Source organism: Brachyistius frenatus, unplaced genomic scaffold (assembly GCF_029030835.1).
Source record: "Brachyistius frenatus isolate BFR_SWC_R1_liver_20210118 unplaced genomic scaffold, ASM2903083v1 Contig_129, whole genome shotgun sequence".
NCBI classification, from domain to species: Eukaryota; Metazoa; Chordata; class Actinopteri; family Embiotocidae; genus Brachyistius; species Brachyistius frenatus.
In genome coordinates this window covers 1,034,830-1,052,604 of record NW_027210728.1, presented here as the reverse complement: position 1 = coordinate 1,052,604, position 17,775 = coordinate 1,034,830, and the positions used below count along the sequence as shown (strand labels likewise).

Genomic DNA, 17,775 nt, shown 5'->3' with positions numbered 1-17,775 from the left:
TCCGAAGTAAACAATATGGTTGTATAAAGATGTTATAAGGGGTTAAGGACCAAATTCAATAACTTCAGTTTTGTCTGCATGCATGAAAATTGACTAACAGATTTGTTTCATCCGGTAATACTTTTAGCCATGTATTTCAAACCTGAGTAATTATTTGATTATTATTATTATTAGCAGTTTTAATAATTTACCACTACTTTGCTCTTTACTGTATAATTTATCGACACTATTTTAGAGTTAGGCCATTCAAGATGTTTTTACTTTAAAGTCGTGTATTTTTAGCATCTAATAATTATTAAGCAACCAATTCAACTGTGTATCTATTACTTCCACCTTCAGTGTTTCAGCTGTTAGATCCTTTTATGAGGATCTTGTTTATATTAGTCTGTAAAGTGTGTCGTCATCTTGTTTACGTTCACACACTGCATCCTTTTTGACAGAAATGAGCTCCGACGTCCGAGTTCATTATCACCTAATTACCAGCATTGATCGGAGAATAATTCGGTGACATTTCGAGTCTTGAATGTGCTCTCGAACAGCTCGTTGTGATTGGTCAGCATCGTTAAGACAGCTGATGTCAATGACAATTTCCGGTTGAAAGGTTTTGACTTCAAAATAAAATGGTAAATTGAGAGGGCTTTTTTTTTTTTTTTTTTTTTTTAATTAGACATTTTTGGTGACAAACCACTGTTTTCTTTGGACCCAATAAAACCTCTAATTTGATCGGATGCTTAGCTTTTTCTTTGTACTTTTAAATTTTTTTTTTTTTTTATTGAAAATTGATTAGAGATGTAACAATTAGTCGGTCAGTATACAAATAAGTAACAACTTATTTGTTAAATATTTGATGAAATTATTCCTAATATAATGAAGTTCAATTTCATTTGAAATTCCTATGAAAGTATTTCTTTTTTTCTTTAGTCATTTATGATTTCACACTAAACATTATTGGTAATTGGACTTTTGACTTTAAGATGCGATGGGCTTTTTTTGGTGAGAATTTTCTGATAGACTTAACTAATTAAAAAAAAAAAAAAAGTATATATATTTTGATAATCAAATTATTGTTGGATTTTTCAATCAGAATTAGCAATCAAAGCCAAATTCCAGCCATCAAATGAAAGATTTTGTCATTTATGATGGTAAATTAAATACTTTGGGATATTTGGATATATTGTAGAACAAAACAAGACGTTAAAAAAATATCACAAATGATTCAAGTTGTGAGGTGTACACGGGTACATTTGACAACTAATTGAAACTTCATGATCAAATAATTATGACTTTTAAGTTAAAACGTCTCCTTTCCTTCTCTAAAGATGTCTCAATAGTCATCAAATGTACACTTTATTTTGAAAACCAAAACCGGATGTGCCTATGTTTGGTCAGCAACCGAGTTAGCTGACGATATGCTACATGGTCCAGCTGTTTCCGCGGCCTAATAAACAGCGTGTTAACGGTAATATGTGTCAGTAAGAAGAAAATGAGTTAAAAGAGGACTTTGCAGGAGGCGGTGCAGTTTGTGACGTCGTTATAAAAAATTAAAAAAATTAAAAAAAAAAAAAAAATCGCATTTTGATCGTTTTTCTCACAAACAATGCGGCTGTTTCTCTTTCTTGTGCTAAAACTGCGGTAGCGAGAGATGCTGTTGACGGAATCACAAGAGTAACCAGCTGTGTTTTGATCCATCAAACGTCCAGATGTGAGCACCGTTTAGTTTATAACAAACGACGTCCAAGCAGAAAGTGACTCTTGACATTTGTTTGGATGAGAAACAAACACGAGTCAAGTTCTCTAGTTTCGACTGCGCAGTTTGTTCCTGGTCTAAAAAAAACAACAACAACGTCATTGTTGTATTTGCATAAGCTCTTGTGGTTACCTTTGTACAAAACCCACAATAATAAGTAGTTTATTAAGGTAAAAAAAAAAAAAAGAAAAAGATTGCTTTCATTATCGATTAGTTTAAATCCCCCAAATATTCAGAAGCAAAACTTCCTTTAGGTAGCAAATATTTCAGCCCTTTGTTTTACCATTTTATCTATAAAAATGACTCAAGCAATTATTCGGTTTTTACAGCAGTGGGAATGTAGGTGTGGATGATTATTTTTTTTTATTTTTTTTCTGTGCATCAGTTATTTGTTTTAGCTTTAACAGTAACACCAGTGTGTGTTTGTGTCCTTTAGATGATGCCTGTCTGAGGGGACATAATGGACAAACCGAGCAGGGTGTGTCGGCCCCAGCGGATCAGTGAATCGTCCAAGGTCAGTGTGTGTGTGTGTGTGTGTGTGTGTTTACTGTCGAGTGACAAAGAAAAGCATTAATTCCTCGTATTTCAGAAGCAAGAAACAAAAAATATGTCAGTTTTTACCTAAAAATATCAAATAAAATTGTTTCAGATCAATCGACTCCATTTTATAGCTCCGCTCGGACTGTTTTCAGCCCTGAATAGTGTCTCCACTAAGCTGCAAGTCGAAATCTGGAGCAAAAAAAACCCCACTGTCAAATACCCTTCTGCTGTTTATGAAGCTTAAACATCATCAGCAGCCAGCAATAACCGAACACTTTGATCCATGAAGAACTTCCATCTGGATTTTGACAGTTGGACGTAGTTAAATGGTGTTTTAGTGACTGAATCAAACTGAAACAGTAAAACTGAGCCCGTTAATGTGTCTACGGAGACTCTCTGATTTTAACATTGCACTCTCCACCTCTGTTGCAGAGATTAAAATAAAACAATGTTTAACAGCTTTGCAACAAACCAAATTTTCAAACGCATGCCGGGATGACTCGGGTTTTTTTTTTTCCATCACAGTTGCGCGACTCTTTGCTTCCCTTAATCTCTACAACAAGTGAAGGAGAGTAACGTCAACATGAATTATCCTTTGAACCCATTGAGAGTGAGGTTGGTTTTTTTTTTAAGACCTTTAACGGACTCGCTGTCGGTCAGGTCTTCCGCTGGGCGGATCAGGCCGCGGAGCTGCTGCAGGGCCTCAACGAGCAGCGGCAGCACAGCCGGTTCTGCGACGTGGTGCTGGTGGCCGACGACCAGCGGGTCCCCGCTCACCGGGCCCTCCTGGCCGTCTCCAGCCCGTACTTCAACGCCATGTTCACCCTGGGTATGAGGGAGGAGCACCAGCAGGAGGTAAAAACACAGGAGAACACCGCCAGGGAAAAGAGGGAGATTTCGGTGTAAAAACTACACAGACAGTGAAGAAAAAGGGTTTGAAGTTTGAATGCAACAGGGAAAGTCTCTTAATATTTTGATCGCACCTCGTAGATGCAGGGTTTTCCATATAACTACAAGAGAGGCGCAGCTTACTTCACCAGTGAGCAGATATATAAATATTGTAACAATAACGGTCCAGAAACAAATGGAAAACACTGGTGCGATCTCATATAAACCTTCTTCTTCATTTGAAACTTATTATCGTCTATTTTTCTATTGGATGCTGCGAATGTTTGCGTGTACATTTTGCTGCATCCTTTCTCTCGTTACATTTCACACAAACATGATGGATTAATTATGAAGCTGTGTGAGGGAACTGGGTCTGTATGGGATTTTCCTCAGGCACTGCTCTGAACTGTTAATGAAGACCCAGTAGGGTTGAAGCGTCTGCCTCTGCAGAGTAGATCATTTGCGGGAGCCTTTGTTTCTTTGTCTTTACACCATTTTTCTTGCATTCCTTTCCTCTTATCTTTTTTCTGCCTTAGTTTCAAAGTAAATTATTAATAGTGAAGTCAGGCTGTGATGAATGTGTCGTTGGATACAGAATATTATATTAAACACGGTACCCGACAGACTCGTCCTCCTCCTGTCTGCAGGTGGAGCTGGTCGGGATGTCCTTCATCGGTCTGAAGGCCGTGGTGGACTTCCTGTACAGCGGCGAGCTGCCACTGGATGGAGGAAACATTGACTACGTGCTGGAAGCGTCTCACCTCCTGCAGGTAAGAAAGGCCGAAACTCAGCAATGAGAATTCATCACCTTCTCACGTTTATTAAAATAAACTGGCCCCGTTATTAACCTGTTCCTGCAGCAGCTTTAATAACTCGTCATGTTAATCGTCATTTTAAGAAGTCCATTAAATTTAATATAAATTGGATTAAATTTAAGATTTCTTTTGGATATTTTTCTATATTGATTACTTTTACTTTCAATACTTTTAAGTACGTTCTACTTCTGACTGTTTTTACAGTGTGATGTTAGTATTTAAGAAAAACGGAATACTTTCTCGATCAATCAATAAGAAGCATTGTTTGTATCGTGGTTAGAAAAGTTATGTTGCCTTTTAATTGCTAAAAAAAACACAAAAAACTGCGTCATCAATGGTGGAAACAAAACATTCCTTATTTATCTCTCTCTCAGTCCAGTTAAGAATGAAGATGAGTCTCACTGGCATATGATAAATATCTAAATATATGATGTTCAGGTGTGTCGAGCGGTGGATTTCTGCTGCCAGTACCTGGAGCGGGAGGTGAGCGAGGACAACTACTTGTACCTGCAGGAGCTGTCGCTGCTCTACAGCCTGGAGCGGCTCGACGCCTTCATCGACCGCTTCATCCTCGCACGCTTCGCCACGCTCTCCTTCACCCCCGACTTCCTCCGCAACATCCCTCTACACAAGCTCACCTCCTACCTGTCCAGCGGCCAGGTGAGTCCTCGCCGCACGTCGACAGCTAACGAAGCACTCTCGCGACGAGAGGAGCCGAGCAAGGAGCCCCCCCCCCGCCCCCCCATCACTAATCTCCGAGCTCCCTTTCCCCCTCCGTGAGGTTCAGCACGACGGCGAGCAGGCGCTCCTCCAGGCCTCCCTGCAGTGGCTCAGCCAGACGCCCGAGCGGACGTCCCACGCCAGGCAGCTCCTCTCCCACATCCGCTTCCCTCTGATGCCGACGGGGGACCTGGTGGGCCGGGTGCTGCCGGCGGTGCGGGCCCTGCTGCCGGGGGAGGCCGGCTGCGAGGCCCTGGTGGAGGAGGCGCTGGGGTACCACGCCCGGCCCAGCGCTCAGCCGCTCCTGCAAACCGGACGCACCACGCTGAGGGGAGGAGTGGAGCGGCTGCTGCTCATCGGAGGAGAGGTACCGACGGACGATTTCATTTCTCATGATGACGGCGTTCGGTTTTACCGTTTGCGTCGTTTTAGCTTGAGATTACGAGACGTGAGAGTTTGTGTTGTAATATTTCAGACTTGCTTGCAGAGCTTGTCCTGCCAAAACCCAACAAACGAAAACATGATTTAGAAATGACCCACGATCCACTAACAGACAGCGTGGGATTTACCAAATACAAAACACAATGAACAAACAAATACAATATTTCTATTACATTTTGCTTCAGAAACAAATACTTCACTTCTTACAAGTACAGAAATATCATGACTTTTGGCAGCAGGTGGCACAATGAGTCATATTAAACATGCCGATATATTAGAAATATGTGTTGTATTTGTTTCATTGATGTGTTTTGTATTTGCAAACCACAGTGTTTGTTCATGAATCTTAGGGATTTATTTATAAAAGTTTTTTGTCTGTTTGTCGGGTTTTGACAATTATGATTTTGGCAGGAAATTGTGAGACTCGCACCTGTAAGATTTGAGCTCAAACGATTGAGATAACACTTTTTTTTTTTTTTTTTTTTTACAAACTGGAGCGACAGAAACTCTTCTAACTCAGCTGGATCGAAAGCTCACTTTGTCCTCGTTCTGCCTGTCAAGGTGTCGGAGTGGGGGGAGGAGCTGAGCGCCAACGTTTGCCGGCTGGACGGTGAAACGGGAAGCTGGGAGGTGGAGACGGAGCTGCCGGCCAAGCGCAGCCACCACTGCCTGGCGGTGCTCGGGGACTTCATCTTCGCCGCCGGCGGGAGCTCGTCCAGGGACAACGGCGGAGACGCCGCCTGTAACCTCCTGTACCGATACGACCCCCGCCACAACCAGTGGACCAGGGTAGAGTCTATGTTCACCGTCTGTTCATTTCCCTTCCCGGTTTGTCGTCGTTGTCTTTAGTGACGGCGTGGTGTTTCTCCAGGGTGCTCCGATGAACCAGCGGCGGGTGGACTTCTACCTCGGGGCGGTGGGAGAGTCCCTGATCGCCGTTGGAGGGAGGAATGACACCGGAGCTTTGTCCACTGTTGAGATCTACTGTCCCGCTGAGGACTGCTGGTCCTACGTGGCAGGACTGCCCAGGTAGGACCGCGTTACCGCCGGCTCTGCTGCTGTTTTCATGGAGGTACTTCTCTGATGGATGCAGTATGGTGACCATCGGTATAAGTATTTACGGAAAACGAGAAAACGAAGAGAAATGTTCTCCTTAATAGTACGAGATCATGGTGGGGCTCTTGAGCGAGCGGTTTTGATGGCGTCCTTGTTACAGAAAGTCAATTTTCACATGCTGGGAGGTTTCAACGCGTGTCAGATATCTCCTATCTTACATTTGGCCTTCATGAATTCTGTCTGTTGCAGGTTCACTTACGGCCATGCTGGGACGGTGCACCGCGGCGTCGTCTACATCTCAGGCGGTCACGACTACCAGATCGGCCCGTACCGCCGCGACGTCCTGAGCTACGATCCGTCACGGGACGGCGACGTCTGGGTGGAACGGCAGGCCATGTCTCTGGCCCGCGGCTGGCACTGCATGGCCTCCCTCGACCACCTCATCTACGCCGTGGGAGGCAGCGACGACCACGAGGACACCACAGAGCGCTTCGACATCCTGCCGGTGGAGTCCTACGACCCTCGCAGCGGCCAGTGGACGCAGATTGCGCCGCTGCTGCTGCCCAACAGCGAGGCGGGGCTCGCCGTCTGGGCGGGGAGGATCTATGTACTCGGGGGCTACAGCTGGGAGAGCATGGCGTTCTCCAGGGCCACGCAGGTGTACGATGCCGACAAGGGCTCGTGGTCCAGAGGGCCCGACCTGCCCAAGCGCATCGCAGGGGCCTCGGCATGCGTGTGCATCGTGAAGCCCTCACCGTTATCAGCCTCTCCGGAGAAGAAGAAGAAGATGGGGCGGGGTGTGAAGGGAAGGTCACACCCCACGTAACAACCGGGATGAAGGACTTCGGTCTTAAACGGACTCCTGATCATTTTGTCTCTGTAAAAAGTACGCTTCAGCATTCAGGTGCCTGTCTGTCTTTGTAAAATCAAGAAATGAGAGTTAGTCGCAACTCAAAAGGGCAACTGGTAAGCCAGTATTATGTAGATTCAGTCCAGTCTGCGCAGCGGACAAATCTACATCATGTAGACTAGAAAGCCATCCGAGAAGTTTACTTAAACCTGGATATACAGTACGTCCGCATTCTTTTATACAGCGCTGAAAAACAACAACCTGAGTTCACGACAGTGTCACTGAAATGTGGGCTCAGCATAATGAGACAGCAGGACATGGAACAACAGTCAACCATCTGTTAACCAGCCAACATCTTGATTGGCCCTTTAATTGTTGCATATTAAAACCGGGTCAAAACTGTGTTCCAGAGACAAAAAAAAAAAGTGAAGTGGTGCATTATGGGTAGAACCCCAGAACTTTAACATTTGTCCAATCACAGCTTAGCAACTGTATCCAAGCACGTCTTTTCAGCGAGGTGTCATTTATAACCTCATTTCTGCCTTGAAGCCATGGATTGATTTCTCAACGGGCCAACTGGGCACAAGTCCAGGGGCGAATGGCCCCACATGCAAAAAAACAAAGAAAAATAAGAAGCTAAACCACCACAAAGGCGCAAAACGACTGAAAGGAGACGCGAAGTGACAACAAGGAGGTGCAAAAAAAAAACACCAAACACAGAGACACAAATCAGCGCCTGCAGCAGAACTGGGGTTCGTTTCCAAGTCTGTGCCCGGACGCCCGCTGTCTTATGATCTGTCCCTGCTTATCAAAGACTTTGTATCCACTGCTACTAAAGTACAGTTATATACATTTATGTTATTTATTTGTTATTTTAGAAGTACATAGACAGATTAGAAGTGACCTGCAGACCGAAAACAGCCTCGTCTGTACTGCCGCACACCAAAGCACAATCTCTTGCTGAGAAATTGTTCAAGTGTTTTTTTTTTTTTACAACTTTAACACATCTTAATGTGCTCAGTACTGATCATTGTAATAAAGCTGCAGAATTATTGGTTGAACTGTGCATTTGCAGGTTTTACCTCGAATTAAAAACTCGAGAGTTTATCTAAGAGAGCTTATCAGGGTCGTTCACGTTAGTCATCGTTATTTGTAAACTGTGTTGTTGTTGTTGTTGTTGTTTCGGTACGGGTGGATCAACTGCGGCGTCTTCTCTCCACCGGCAGCCTCATGCGAAGGGGTAGTACGGGTGAGACTTGATTCTGAGAAACAAAACGACAATCGTCACTTTGAAAACTGCGGCACACTTGCAGGAGACCGTCGCTACGACCGCTCGGTGGTGACTTACTCGTCGAGCACCATAGCCCTCCAGCCTCGGTCCAGACCTCTCAGCGCTCTCATGTCTTCCTCATTCAGACTGAAGTCAAAGATCTGCAGGCAGCAGCATTGAAACAGACATAACAGGGCTTTAGAGGAGGCTTCTTAGTCCATGCTAACACTTAGTGATGAACCATCACACAAATATAGAATGAGGCGATCTGATCGTACATCCACGGAGAAAACTATCACGATGTCTTGTGTTTTAAAAGGGGGTGTAATGGCACAGTTATTTGTCCCGGAAATCAACAGGTCCAACAGAATGAATCAAACACCGTCTACAAACACACAGCCGTCTCAAAGTGAAGGACTGAGGCAGAAACAGTGAGAGGAGAGTTTTTACCTTTGTGTTTTGAAGGATGTGATGAGGTTTGTCACTCTTGGGGATCACAGCTACTCCCTGCTGCACGTGGTATCTCAGCAACACCTGGGAAAACATCACTGTTGCCAACAAAGGAACACACCGAGACACACACACACACACACACACACACACACACACACACACACACACACACACACACACACACACCGACCTGTGCCGGGCTGCATCTGTGCCTCGTGGCTATATCTGCAACGACGGGGTCCTCCAGGAGCTTATGAGGATCAGTGTCTTCTCTGAACCTACAACAGGCAAAAGGACCAGAGTCTGTTTTCATTCACTTAAACCAGCAGGAGCGATGAGAAAGCATCACTGAACAGGCAAGTGAACTGAACGGGAAGTGACTCCTGCCATTTCTTGTTGGAAAATTAATCAATGTATCATGAAGAAATTCAAAACGGTTCAATAAAACTACAGCGACTCACAAAAAGACTACAAATAGAGTCAAAACAACCAGCATGAGGCGCAAAAGGCCCACAAAGCCAACCAAAACAATATATAAGGAACCAAAAATTAACACAATTAAATGTAAAACATCTGCAAAGAAAACAAAACAAAAAAAACAAACCCACAACGACAGCAAAGAGAAACAAAAGGACCAATAAAAGATGCGTAATGACCAGAAAGGGATGCAAAATTATCCAAAAGAGATGCTGATAGTGTTAAAAAAAAAAAATGGATGCAAAAGGACAGCAAAGATGCACACAAGGGTTACACAGATACAAATCAACAATAAAGAGACAAAACAAATACAAATGGATGCAAAACATCTGCAGAGAGACGCAAAAGTATGTCAGCGTGCAGCATGAACCAACACAAGTCGGTGAGTCAAGAGTTTGAGTGCTGCAGTGTCTTACAGTTCTGAGGGTCTCGCAGGCGAGCCGAAGGGGCTGTAGGCCGTCAGCGCGATGTTCTTGGACTTACAGAAGTCCATCATCTCTGTCTGAACCAGGTAGGGATGGAGCTCCACCTACGGATGACATAACACCGAGCAAAAGGTGAGACAGAAGCTGCGGCCGGACCTTTACTGCATGTTCTTCCCCTGCTGCTCGCTGCTCAGGGCATTTCAGGCTATCAGGTCACCCCTGAAGGTTTTATACTTCACATTAGAGAATAACTTAATCAGAGGTTATTGGTTAGTTTTACAAATATGGACAAAACCAAGTTAGGATAACGTTAGTGCTCATCGTTTTCTCTGTGTTCACAAAATTACAAAGATTTCAGTTTCTGAAAGTCCGTTTTCTAAGTGGATGTCTTGGAATATATTTAAAAGTCAAAACAAAACAGGAACACGCTTCATCTTTGCACAAAGAACTATGAAATAAATGCTAAATGAGACTGAATGTGACATCCGGACTCCCAATAAAAGATTAGATATGCAGCACCTGGTTGACAGCAGGAGGAACCCTGCACAGAGCAAGAAGTCTCTCCAGCTGCAGGATGCTGAAGTTGGACACGCCGATTCTCTTCACCTTCCCGGAGGCCTGCAGGGCTTCCATCCCCTGCAAACACAACACCCACAGTGACAGAACAGATCAGGGGTGGACAAATAAATAAGGAGTTCCACAGTGTTTACTGTTAAATTATAAAAAATAAAATAAAAACATAGTTAGGAAATGGGTGTTCTTACCCTCCATACATCTACGTAGTCAATGTCAGAGGTCACGATCTTTCCATCCTTCTTAGGGAAAAGCTCATCGCCCGTTTTCTGCAGAGAAAACAAAAGGTAACAGTCAAACATATACAGCATACAAACTTTTCTCAATCTTAACAATTTCTTACTTCTTTCAAAGGATATTTGGCAAATTAAAAAAATATATACAGAGCCAGATATGCCTCTTCACTTGCTTTAAGTGACATTTGAAATAGAGAAATGGCAGAACAGTGACACATTTGAATGATTATAAACACACATTATATTATATTTCTATTTAAGTTACACGTCTTATATGATTCACCCCTACAAATAATGATAGCAGGTCCAATCAAAGCCTTTTTTTTTTTTCCAGGCTTGAATTGAGGATCTCTGGAATGAGCGCAGAATGAAGGGCAGTAAAAATGTAACTCTGTCACATTGTTGGATGTTTTGCTCAACCTTCAGGCCAACTGGGAAATGCACGAGGTAAAGATCCAGGTAGTCCAACTGCAGGTCTTTCAGGGACTTATTGAGGCACACGGGGATGTCCTCTGGGGCGTGATAGGTACACCACAGCTAAGAAGAAACAGGTACGGGACAGAAAGATAACACCTGAAATCAAATATAGATGGTAACCAATACAAGCACTTTTAATGCATAAATTATCCCAAAATATGATCAAACAACATTTTTATTGAAGAACGATTCAGTTTTTGTAATTTTTCATTGTTCTTTCTGGTTAAAACAAAAAAGTCAAATGCATCAGTGGTGCATCATGCTGGCCCGCTGCTCTAACACCATCTCATCACCTCACCTTGCTGACGATGAACATGTCCTCCCGCCGGATGATGCCCTGCTGCATCTTGGAGCGCAGAGCCTTGCCGATGTCCACCTCGTTGAGGTAGCTGTGGGCCGTGTCGACGTGTCGGTAGCCGGCTGCAATGGCAGCTTCCACTGCTCCCTGGACTGAAGTCCGCGGCAGATGAGAGGACTGCAACAAGTAGAGGAGGTTAAAAGAGGTCGGTGGAGTCGGTCAGTTCTTGGTCCTTAAAAGGAATTTGGACAAGTTTGTCAATATAGAGAGAACTGTGAGGGAGATAAAGACCTTTTAACACATAGTGCCTCATGTTTAGGGGGATCTAACGTAATTGGATAAATACGCTTGAAGTCAAACTAAATCCTCAGTAACTGTCTGAAGTCTGCTTCGTACCTTCCACGTTGATTTCTAGTTTTCTTTTTCTTAGAATAAATTGTTGATTTCAGCAACCAATTCGTTTCTTTACTCCAAAAGTCTCATTACTGTCTTCTTCACCTGCATGGTCACCTCTTCACTCCTCACACCGACAGACATCTTCACCTCAGTCTAAAATGCAACTCTCAGTCAGCTCTTTTTAAACAGCACACAGCCGCCCAAGAAACATTTACATAACAGCCAAGTGCCAAACTACTTTTGAACTCTTGCCATTTGGGCTCTGTGCATTAAAAGTGATTTATTTCCAAAATGGTTATTTCTGTATTGATGTACTGAAATTAAAGTGGAGACTTTGTACCAATTTGCATCAATTATCTATTTTATTTCATACTGACTGAGCTGAACAACAAAAACTGTCCTTCCTCTCTCCTTTATTTTGTCCTATGACAATCTGCCATCCAGAGTTCAGTCCTCAATCTATCCCTTCTCCGACAGGCAAACGTCATTCACTGTATTGAAACTGCATGCATTTACAAAGCATCACAAAACATTACTCCAAAAAAATATGCAAGAAAACAGTATGACGACAACTAAAGATTGATGAATGCATAAGTGGGTGTACCTTCCATGTTCCCAGACCAAGAACCGGCATCCGTGTGCCGTCATTCAGCTCTATGGTCCGGGCCACCTGTGTGTCGTCCGTGGAGAGCATTTAACCACGGCAGCAGAGAGACAATGAAGTGAGGAGCTCCGCTCAAACTGTCACTAAGCTGTCAGAGCCTTCCTCTTCCTCTTTTTACCCTCAAACTGTTTCTGCTGAGTCAACGTCCTTCCCCTCTCTTTGCTGATTGTACTTTATCTGAAATGTTTCTGTCCCTGACCGCCTCCACTGTCTTCCCCCGCTCACTAGTTTCTTTTCTCCTTTTGCCTTATCGAGCCCGGAAGTTAATTATTAGACAACGTGCAAAATACTTCACTACCATGAAGTATTTATGTGTAAATACTCAGTGAGGAGGAGCATATGCAAAGGTCACTCTTCTCATGGTGGCAGCGCGCACACACACACACACACACACACACACACACACACACACACACACACACACACACACACACACACACACACACACACACACACACACACACACACACACACACACAGTAAGAAAAATCTGCTGTAATGTTCCCACTTCAACATTAGATGGTGATACTGCATCATCAGCTGCTCAACGGCTGTGGATTTGCAATTTCATTCATCATACAAACATCTTCCAATAAATAAGTAATAAATGGATATTGATGATTGATAACAATAATACTAATAATATAAATAATTATTTTACAAAATACTTTTCTTGTTTTAAAAAGTTCTTACACGTCAAACACAAAACTGACATTAAAAATATATATATATTTTTTTTTTAAATGTCTGATATAAAAACAATGAATGCCAGTTAACTGCATGTAATTCTGAATAAAATAAAAGCCCACCCTGTTTGCTACATGCAACCAAGGACCAAAGGATGTTGCATTGTGCTCTTTTTATTGCCATCAGAGGCAGGTTTTACTGCAGGGAAAAGATGAAGGATGTGGCTGCTGCTGCATCATCATCATCATCATCATCATCATCATCAGGATGAAGCAGCAGAAGACGACTTGCTGCGTTCTTTTTCCACAGAGGATTCACTGTCTGACACTGTAAATGTAAATGCACATACAGTATGATGTTTATGAATGTAAAGGCCTTCAGAAAATGGCTGCATATTACGAGTCCTAAAGACGAGTGTCATACTTGCTTGCTGCTTTTACGCACCTTTGACTGCCGAGTTTCGATTCGAGCATTTTATAGCTGGCAGCAGGTCAAAGTTGGCCAACTGCAGTTCCTGCTGCTCTTCCACTATGCCGTTACGAATATTCTCGAGGAAGCCTGAAGAGAGACGGTGAGAACAGCGGTGAAACGTGCGCTCGGGTGCCGGTTCGGGAGGTCAGGGCTTTATCTGTTCCACCTACAAATGAAGTGTGTCATGTTGTCGGAAGTGACCGTGACGTTTTCTTGAATCTCGTCCAAAAGGCCGCTGATGGCCACCTTCAGCTGGTCCAGAGTCGTCTGAGCCACGGAGACCTGCTCTTCCAGAGAGTCGGCCAGGCGGCTCGAGTTCTCCAAATCAAGCTACAGAACAGAAAAGACAACAACCGGAAAACTAAAAACACATGTTGAAAAAAGCTTTGTCATCAAGGGGAGTCACTGGAGCTGTAATGGTACCAGAGAAGCACCCGAGTTCCACAAATTTTTGTGTGGCCACTGGTATGTGAGCATAACGGCGACACCATGGACCTGAAACTAAAGCAAAAAGCACATCAACTTTTTCGTCAAATCTTTGAGGAACAGAAAGAAGTCAGAATTCGTCTCAGACTGTGTTGAGGACTCTTTCCGTCTTTCCATCAGCAGTTGAGCTCCTACAAAAACTGCCGATGTGGGAATCTGGTGACTGCGTGTTGTTGCGTTAGCAGCTGCAGCAAACCTGCATATTAAAGACTTTTTTTTTTTCATTATTATTGCTTTTTTCTTTCACCTCAATTGACAAACCTTAGCGTGGCCCAGCACCAAGTTTGGGAACCACTGGCCAGATGTTGAAGGTGCACGGCACATACAATAAATAATTTTTTTTTCAAGAAAATATTTTTGCTTCAACGAATATTCGGTTGTTTTTATCGTGGACATGTTTAGTTTTACCGCATTGTGTGCACGGGTCAGACAGTGAGACTCACCTCTAGATCTTTCATCAGGTTCGTGCTCTGCTCGTCTTTTCGCTCCAAGAACATTATGTCACTCTGCAGATTAAAAACACGTTCACATAATCATGAAACTGGCGGTAGGTTATAAAAGGCCTGTAAGCATGTTGAAGGGGACGTCCACATGCCTTCATCTTGTCTGTGCGGTTCTTCAACATGTTCCTTCTGTAGCTCAGCTCAGTGATGTAGTTCATCAGAGAAAAAGTTGTCCGTTTATTCTCCATAAACATGATGCCGATCTGACTCGGGTCACTTTCTCCAGTGGTCTCCTCCAGTGAACTGGACCACTGCCTGTAAATCTCCACCTGATCCGGCTTCCCTGTACAGGAGTGACAAATCAGCCCTCGGGGGTCCAAACCATCTCAGGACCATAATATTTGGTTTGTGTGTGTGTGTCTGTGGATCTCCACCCGTGTGGCTCTGTGCTGCAGGTGAGTCCTTCTGATTGGTTTGAGACCGCAAATCAAAGCAAAAGCTTCACAGGAGCTGATTGGTGGCTTCCAAAGCTTCACTTTAACTGGTCCATTGGCCACCAAGTCACTATGTGCTTCACCTAACTTGTAGCAACTAGAATTATCTTCATCTTAAACCAGCTGGTATTGTTCTACTAGTAACTATTTACATTCTTTAATATTCATAAAGCAACACATTTTTCTCATGTTGTCCATTTTCTACAGCACCGCTTTTCAGTCCCTGGAATCATTAAGGCTCCCAGAAAAGCCCAGTCTGCTCTGATTGGTCAACTCCCAAACAAAGACAGAAGAGTTTTCGACCTCCTGCAACTTCTCCACCGTCTTTTTAACTCCGCTGAGTTTGGCAGCACTTCTACTGTGAATGTCCTCAACACAATCACCTCTCACACAAAACCATGAATAAGTTAACAGCATCAGTTACCAAGATGACATGTTCGCCAACAAAACAAAACAAAATGCAAAAAAATAGTGCAAAATTTAAAGAGGCTGAAAGTGATAGTTGCTGGTGATTTGTGAAGGCATGGAGTCTTTTCTTTTGATTCAGGGTTTCCTTTTGACCAGCTGATATATTCTTTGTTACTTGCTACACATTTGAAGAAGTGGCTTCGACCTGGGAAGGTTAAGATGCTTTTAAATGTAGAGAATGACTGTGGAAACATTATACTTCTCTTCTTTGCGGCTTCCTCGTCTTCTAACAGAATAATTTCCTTCAACTTCCTATCCATGAAAGTGCACAGTTTGGCGTCATGTTGGATGACCGTCTCCAGCTTCATCTTTTGCGCGACGAACTCGACGGTCTCCTCCTCGATGTTCTTTGTCATCTTCTGCATATGAGTCTCGGCATTTGACCTTTAGAGCAACACAACACAACACAACACACTTTGATATCTTGGCTCGGCACCACACGCACAACGCACACGGACAAACGGGACTTTACCTGTGCTGCGAAAAGACGGCGAAGTTCGCCTGCAGTTTCTCCAGCATGTTTTTGTTCGCGGCCAGAAGTCGGTTCAGTTTCTGGTTAATGTGGTGCGCTATGACTTTTTGTTGCAGCAGATAATCAATGTCTTTACGGCAGTCCATGTTGCTGCACATCAGCTCGTTCAACCTAACAGTTCCCTTCGGGAGGCAAAGACATGATTACGTTGAGGTTAGACTCCGAGACAAGTCACAGTTTTAGGGAATGAATTTTGCAGAGCGAAGTTATGGACAAAGTTGTTTGACCTGCCGTCTTTCTGAATAATTCAACAAAAAGGCAGTTTATGACAAGTAATCCTGTCGCTATCATGAAAGTTTAGTTGACGATTAATACAAATAAGTGTGATTAACAATTGAATTGTCTTTATCTGGTAATTTTATGATACTATAATAGTATAAGACTAATAGTTCAATATATACATATATTATGATGAAGAGCTATCTATCACTGGGACACATTGTTTGCCTTTAAATTGCCCAGGGAAGATATGACCTTAATCAAAACGTAATTACTAATCTATTAATGAAATAAATTGAGCAGATAAATAAGCTTGTGGTTTAAAATCCAGGTAAAGATTATTTTCATTAACTTTAGTACCTGTTTAAACAGATTGTCCAACACACGGACTTCTTTCTTGTAGCGTCTGTATTTTCCTCGATGACGGACGACTGCGGACCTCTCTTGATTCTTACACTCTGCCGCAAATATCTGGAGCCACAGAGGAAAGAAAACACAATATTTACAATTGTAAACATTTAGCGTAAAACGAAGGCAACCTGAGGAATGATAAAATACACACAATATCTGATCTTTTTAAATGATAATTGTATTTAATGAAGAAAAAGTCTGTCAGCGTAGTCGACCTTTAAGAGCACAATCTGCAACCAGAGACTGAGTTCACTGCAGATCTGTGTCTGACGTGGATGTGCAGGAATTTTGGCCCACTGTTCTTTAAGAGCAGCATTACTGCCAAGACCTTTTAGCCAATTTCATGCTTCTGGTCTATTTAAGTGACAATGTGATCAAACAGGGCTGGTAGCAGTTAGGCCTCGAGGCTTTCAGGATTTGGTAAAAAAAAAAAAAAAAAAAAAGGAGGCAAATACTTCTGAAAACAAGCCCCGTTGGTATTAAATCATCTTTTTTGCACCATTACTATTAACATTTAAAACTATTTCATGTTTCCTTTGTTTTACGTTAAAGATCTGACAGAGTTTGGTATGAGATAAACACAAAGACAGAAGAAATCAGGAGTGGGTTTAAACACTCTTTCACACCACTGTATCCGTCTTGTTTACCTCCTTGTTCAGAGACACCAACTGGTCCTTCTGTTGAACAATGAGCTGCTGATATCGGAGCTTATCCTCCACGGTATTTTTGTATTCCTCCTCAAGGTCGTCCGTTGCCATTTTGGTCCAAAAGATGTGAAGATTGGCGCAGAATCCGTTTCTAGGTTCTTCTCCCCTCGTTTACCTATCAGCTAGTTTGGCACATGATCCCAGCAGTTCAACAAAAAACAGCAAACAGAGCATTTCAGAATGTTTTGGTTTGAAAGTGAGAAATCTGGACACCTACAGTTTTCTGCACTAAAGAATTAACATCAATTTTTATTCATTCTATAAATTTAAAAAAAAAGTTTAAAAAAAAACCAGGTTGTTGGTGCACAATTATTACTTGAATAATTCAGTGAATCTATGTTTTCATTCGTTACGTTTTGTTTGTAGTCAGGAAAAATTAAATCAAGCCTGATGTTGCCTTACACATAAACAAATAATAATATCATTCTCTTCCACATATACAGCTAATAAAGTAAACACTGGTATTGTACACAGAAGAAGAGGTGTTGGTGCTGCTACCAGGAGTGAAGAAGTAGGATCGACCAAAAGGAC

At 42.8% G+C, this 17,775-nt stretch overlaps 3 protein-coding genes across 7 annotated transcripts; 1 reads left to right on the top strand and 2 right to left on the bottom strand.

The window, feature by feature from the left end:
• Positions 1-1,392: 1,392 nt before the first annotated feature.
• Positions 1,393-8,118, top strand: klhl36 (kelch-like family member 36). 5 transcript variants are annotated; one of them, XM_069714308.1, is made up of 9 exons: positions 1,393-1,459; positions 2,184-2,261; positions 2,921-3,142; positions 3,823-3,945; positions 4,429-4,650; positions 4,772-5,077; positions 5,713-5,940; positions 6,023-6,180; positions 6,457-8,118. In XM_069714308.1, exons 2-9 carry the CDS (start codon positions 2,208-2,210, stop codon positions 7,031-7,033), a joined length of 1,890 nt encoding a protein of 629 aa, XP_069570409.1. In that variant the 5' UTR covers positions 1,393-1,459; positions 2,184-2,207; the 3' UTR covers positions 7,034-8,118. The 5 variants fall into 5 exon arrangements, with proteins under 5 accessions (XP_069570409.1, XP_069570412.1, XP_069570408.1 ...); XM_069714311.1 differs by having other exon boundaries at positions 1,396-1,702; positions 2,948-3,142; XM_069714307.1 differs by having other exon boundaries at positions 1,396-1,702.
• A 111-nt stretch (positions 8,119-8,229) lies between these two features.
• On the bottom strand, positions 8,230-12,634 carry LOC138630149 (aldo-keto reductase family 1 member B1). Its single transcript, XM_069714312.1, has 10 exons — positions 12,267-12,634; positions 11,267-11,443; positions 10,912-11,028; positions 10,447-10,524; positions 10,202-10,318; positions 9,674-9,786; positions 8,971-9,058; positions 8,778-8,861; positions 8,406-8,488; positions 8,230-8,319 (listed from the first exon to the last, which is right to left on the bottom strand). The coding sequence occupies exons 1-10, from the start codon at positions 12,354-12,356 to the stop codon at positions 8,286-8,288; spliced, it is 981 nt and encodes a 326-aa protein (XP_069570413.1). The 5' UTR covers positions 12,357-12,634; the 3' UTR covers positions 8,230-8,285.
• Positions 12,635-13,079: 445 nt separating this feature from the next.
• On the bottom strand, positions 13,080-15,132 carry LOC138630150 (coiled-coil domain-containing protein 63-like). Its single transcript, XM_069714313.1, has 5 exons — positions 14,566-15,132; positions 14,414-14,476; positions 13,655-13,814; positions 13,458-13,571; positions 13,080-13,340 (listed from the first exon to the last, which is right to left on the bottom strand). The coding sequence occupies exons 1-5, from the start codon at positions 14,665-14,667 to the stop codon at positions 13,276-13,278; spliced, it is 504 nt and encodes a 167-aa protein (XP_069570414.1). The 5' UTR covers positions 14,668-15,132; the 3' UTR covers positions 13,080-13,275.
• Between the last annotated feature and the right edge of the window lie 2,643 nt (positions 15,133-17,775).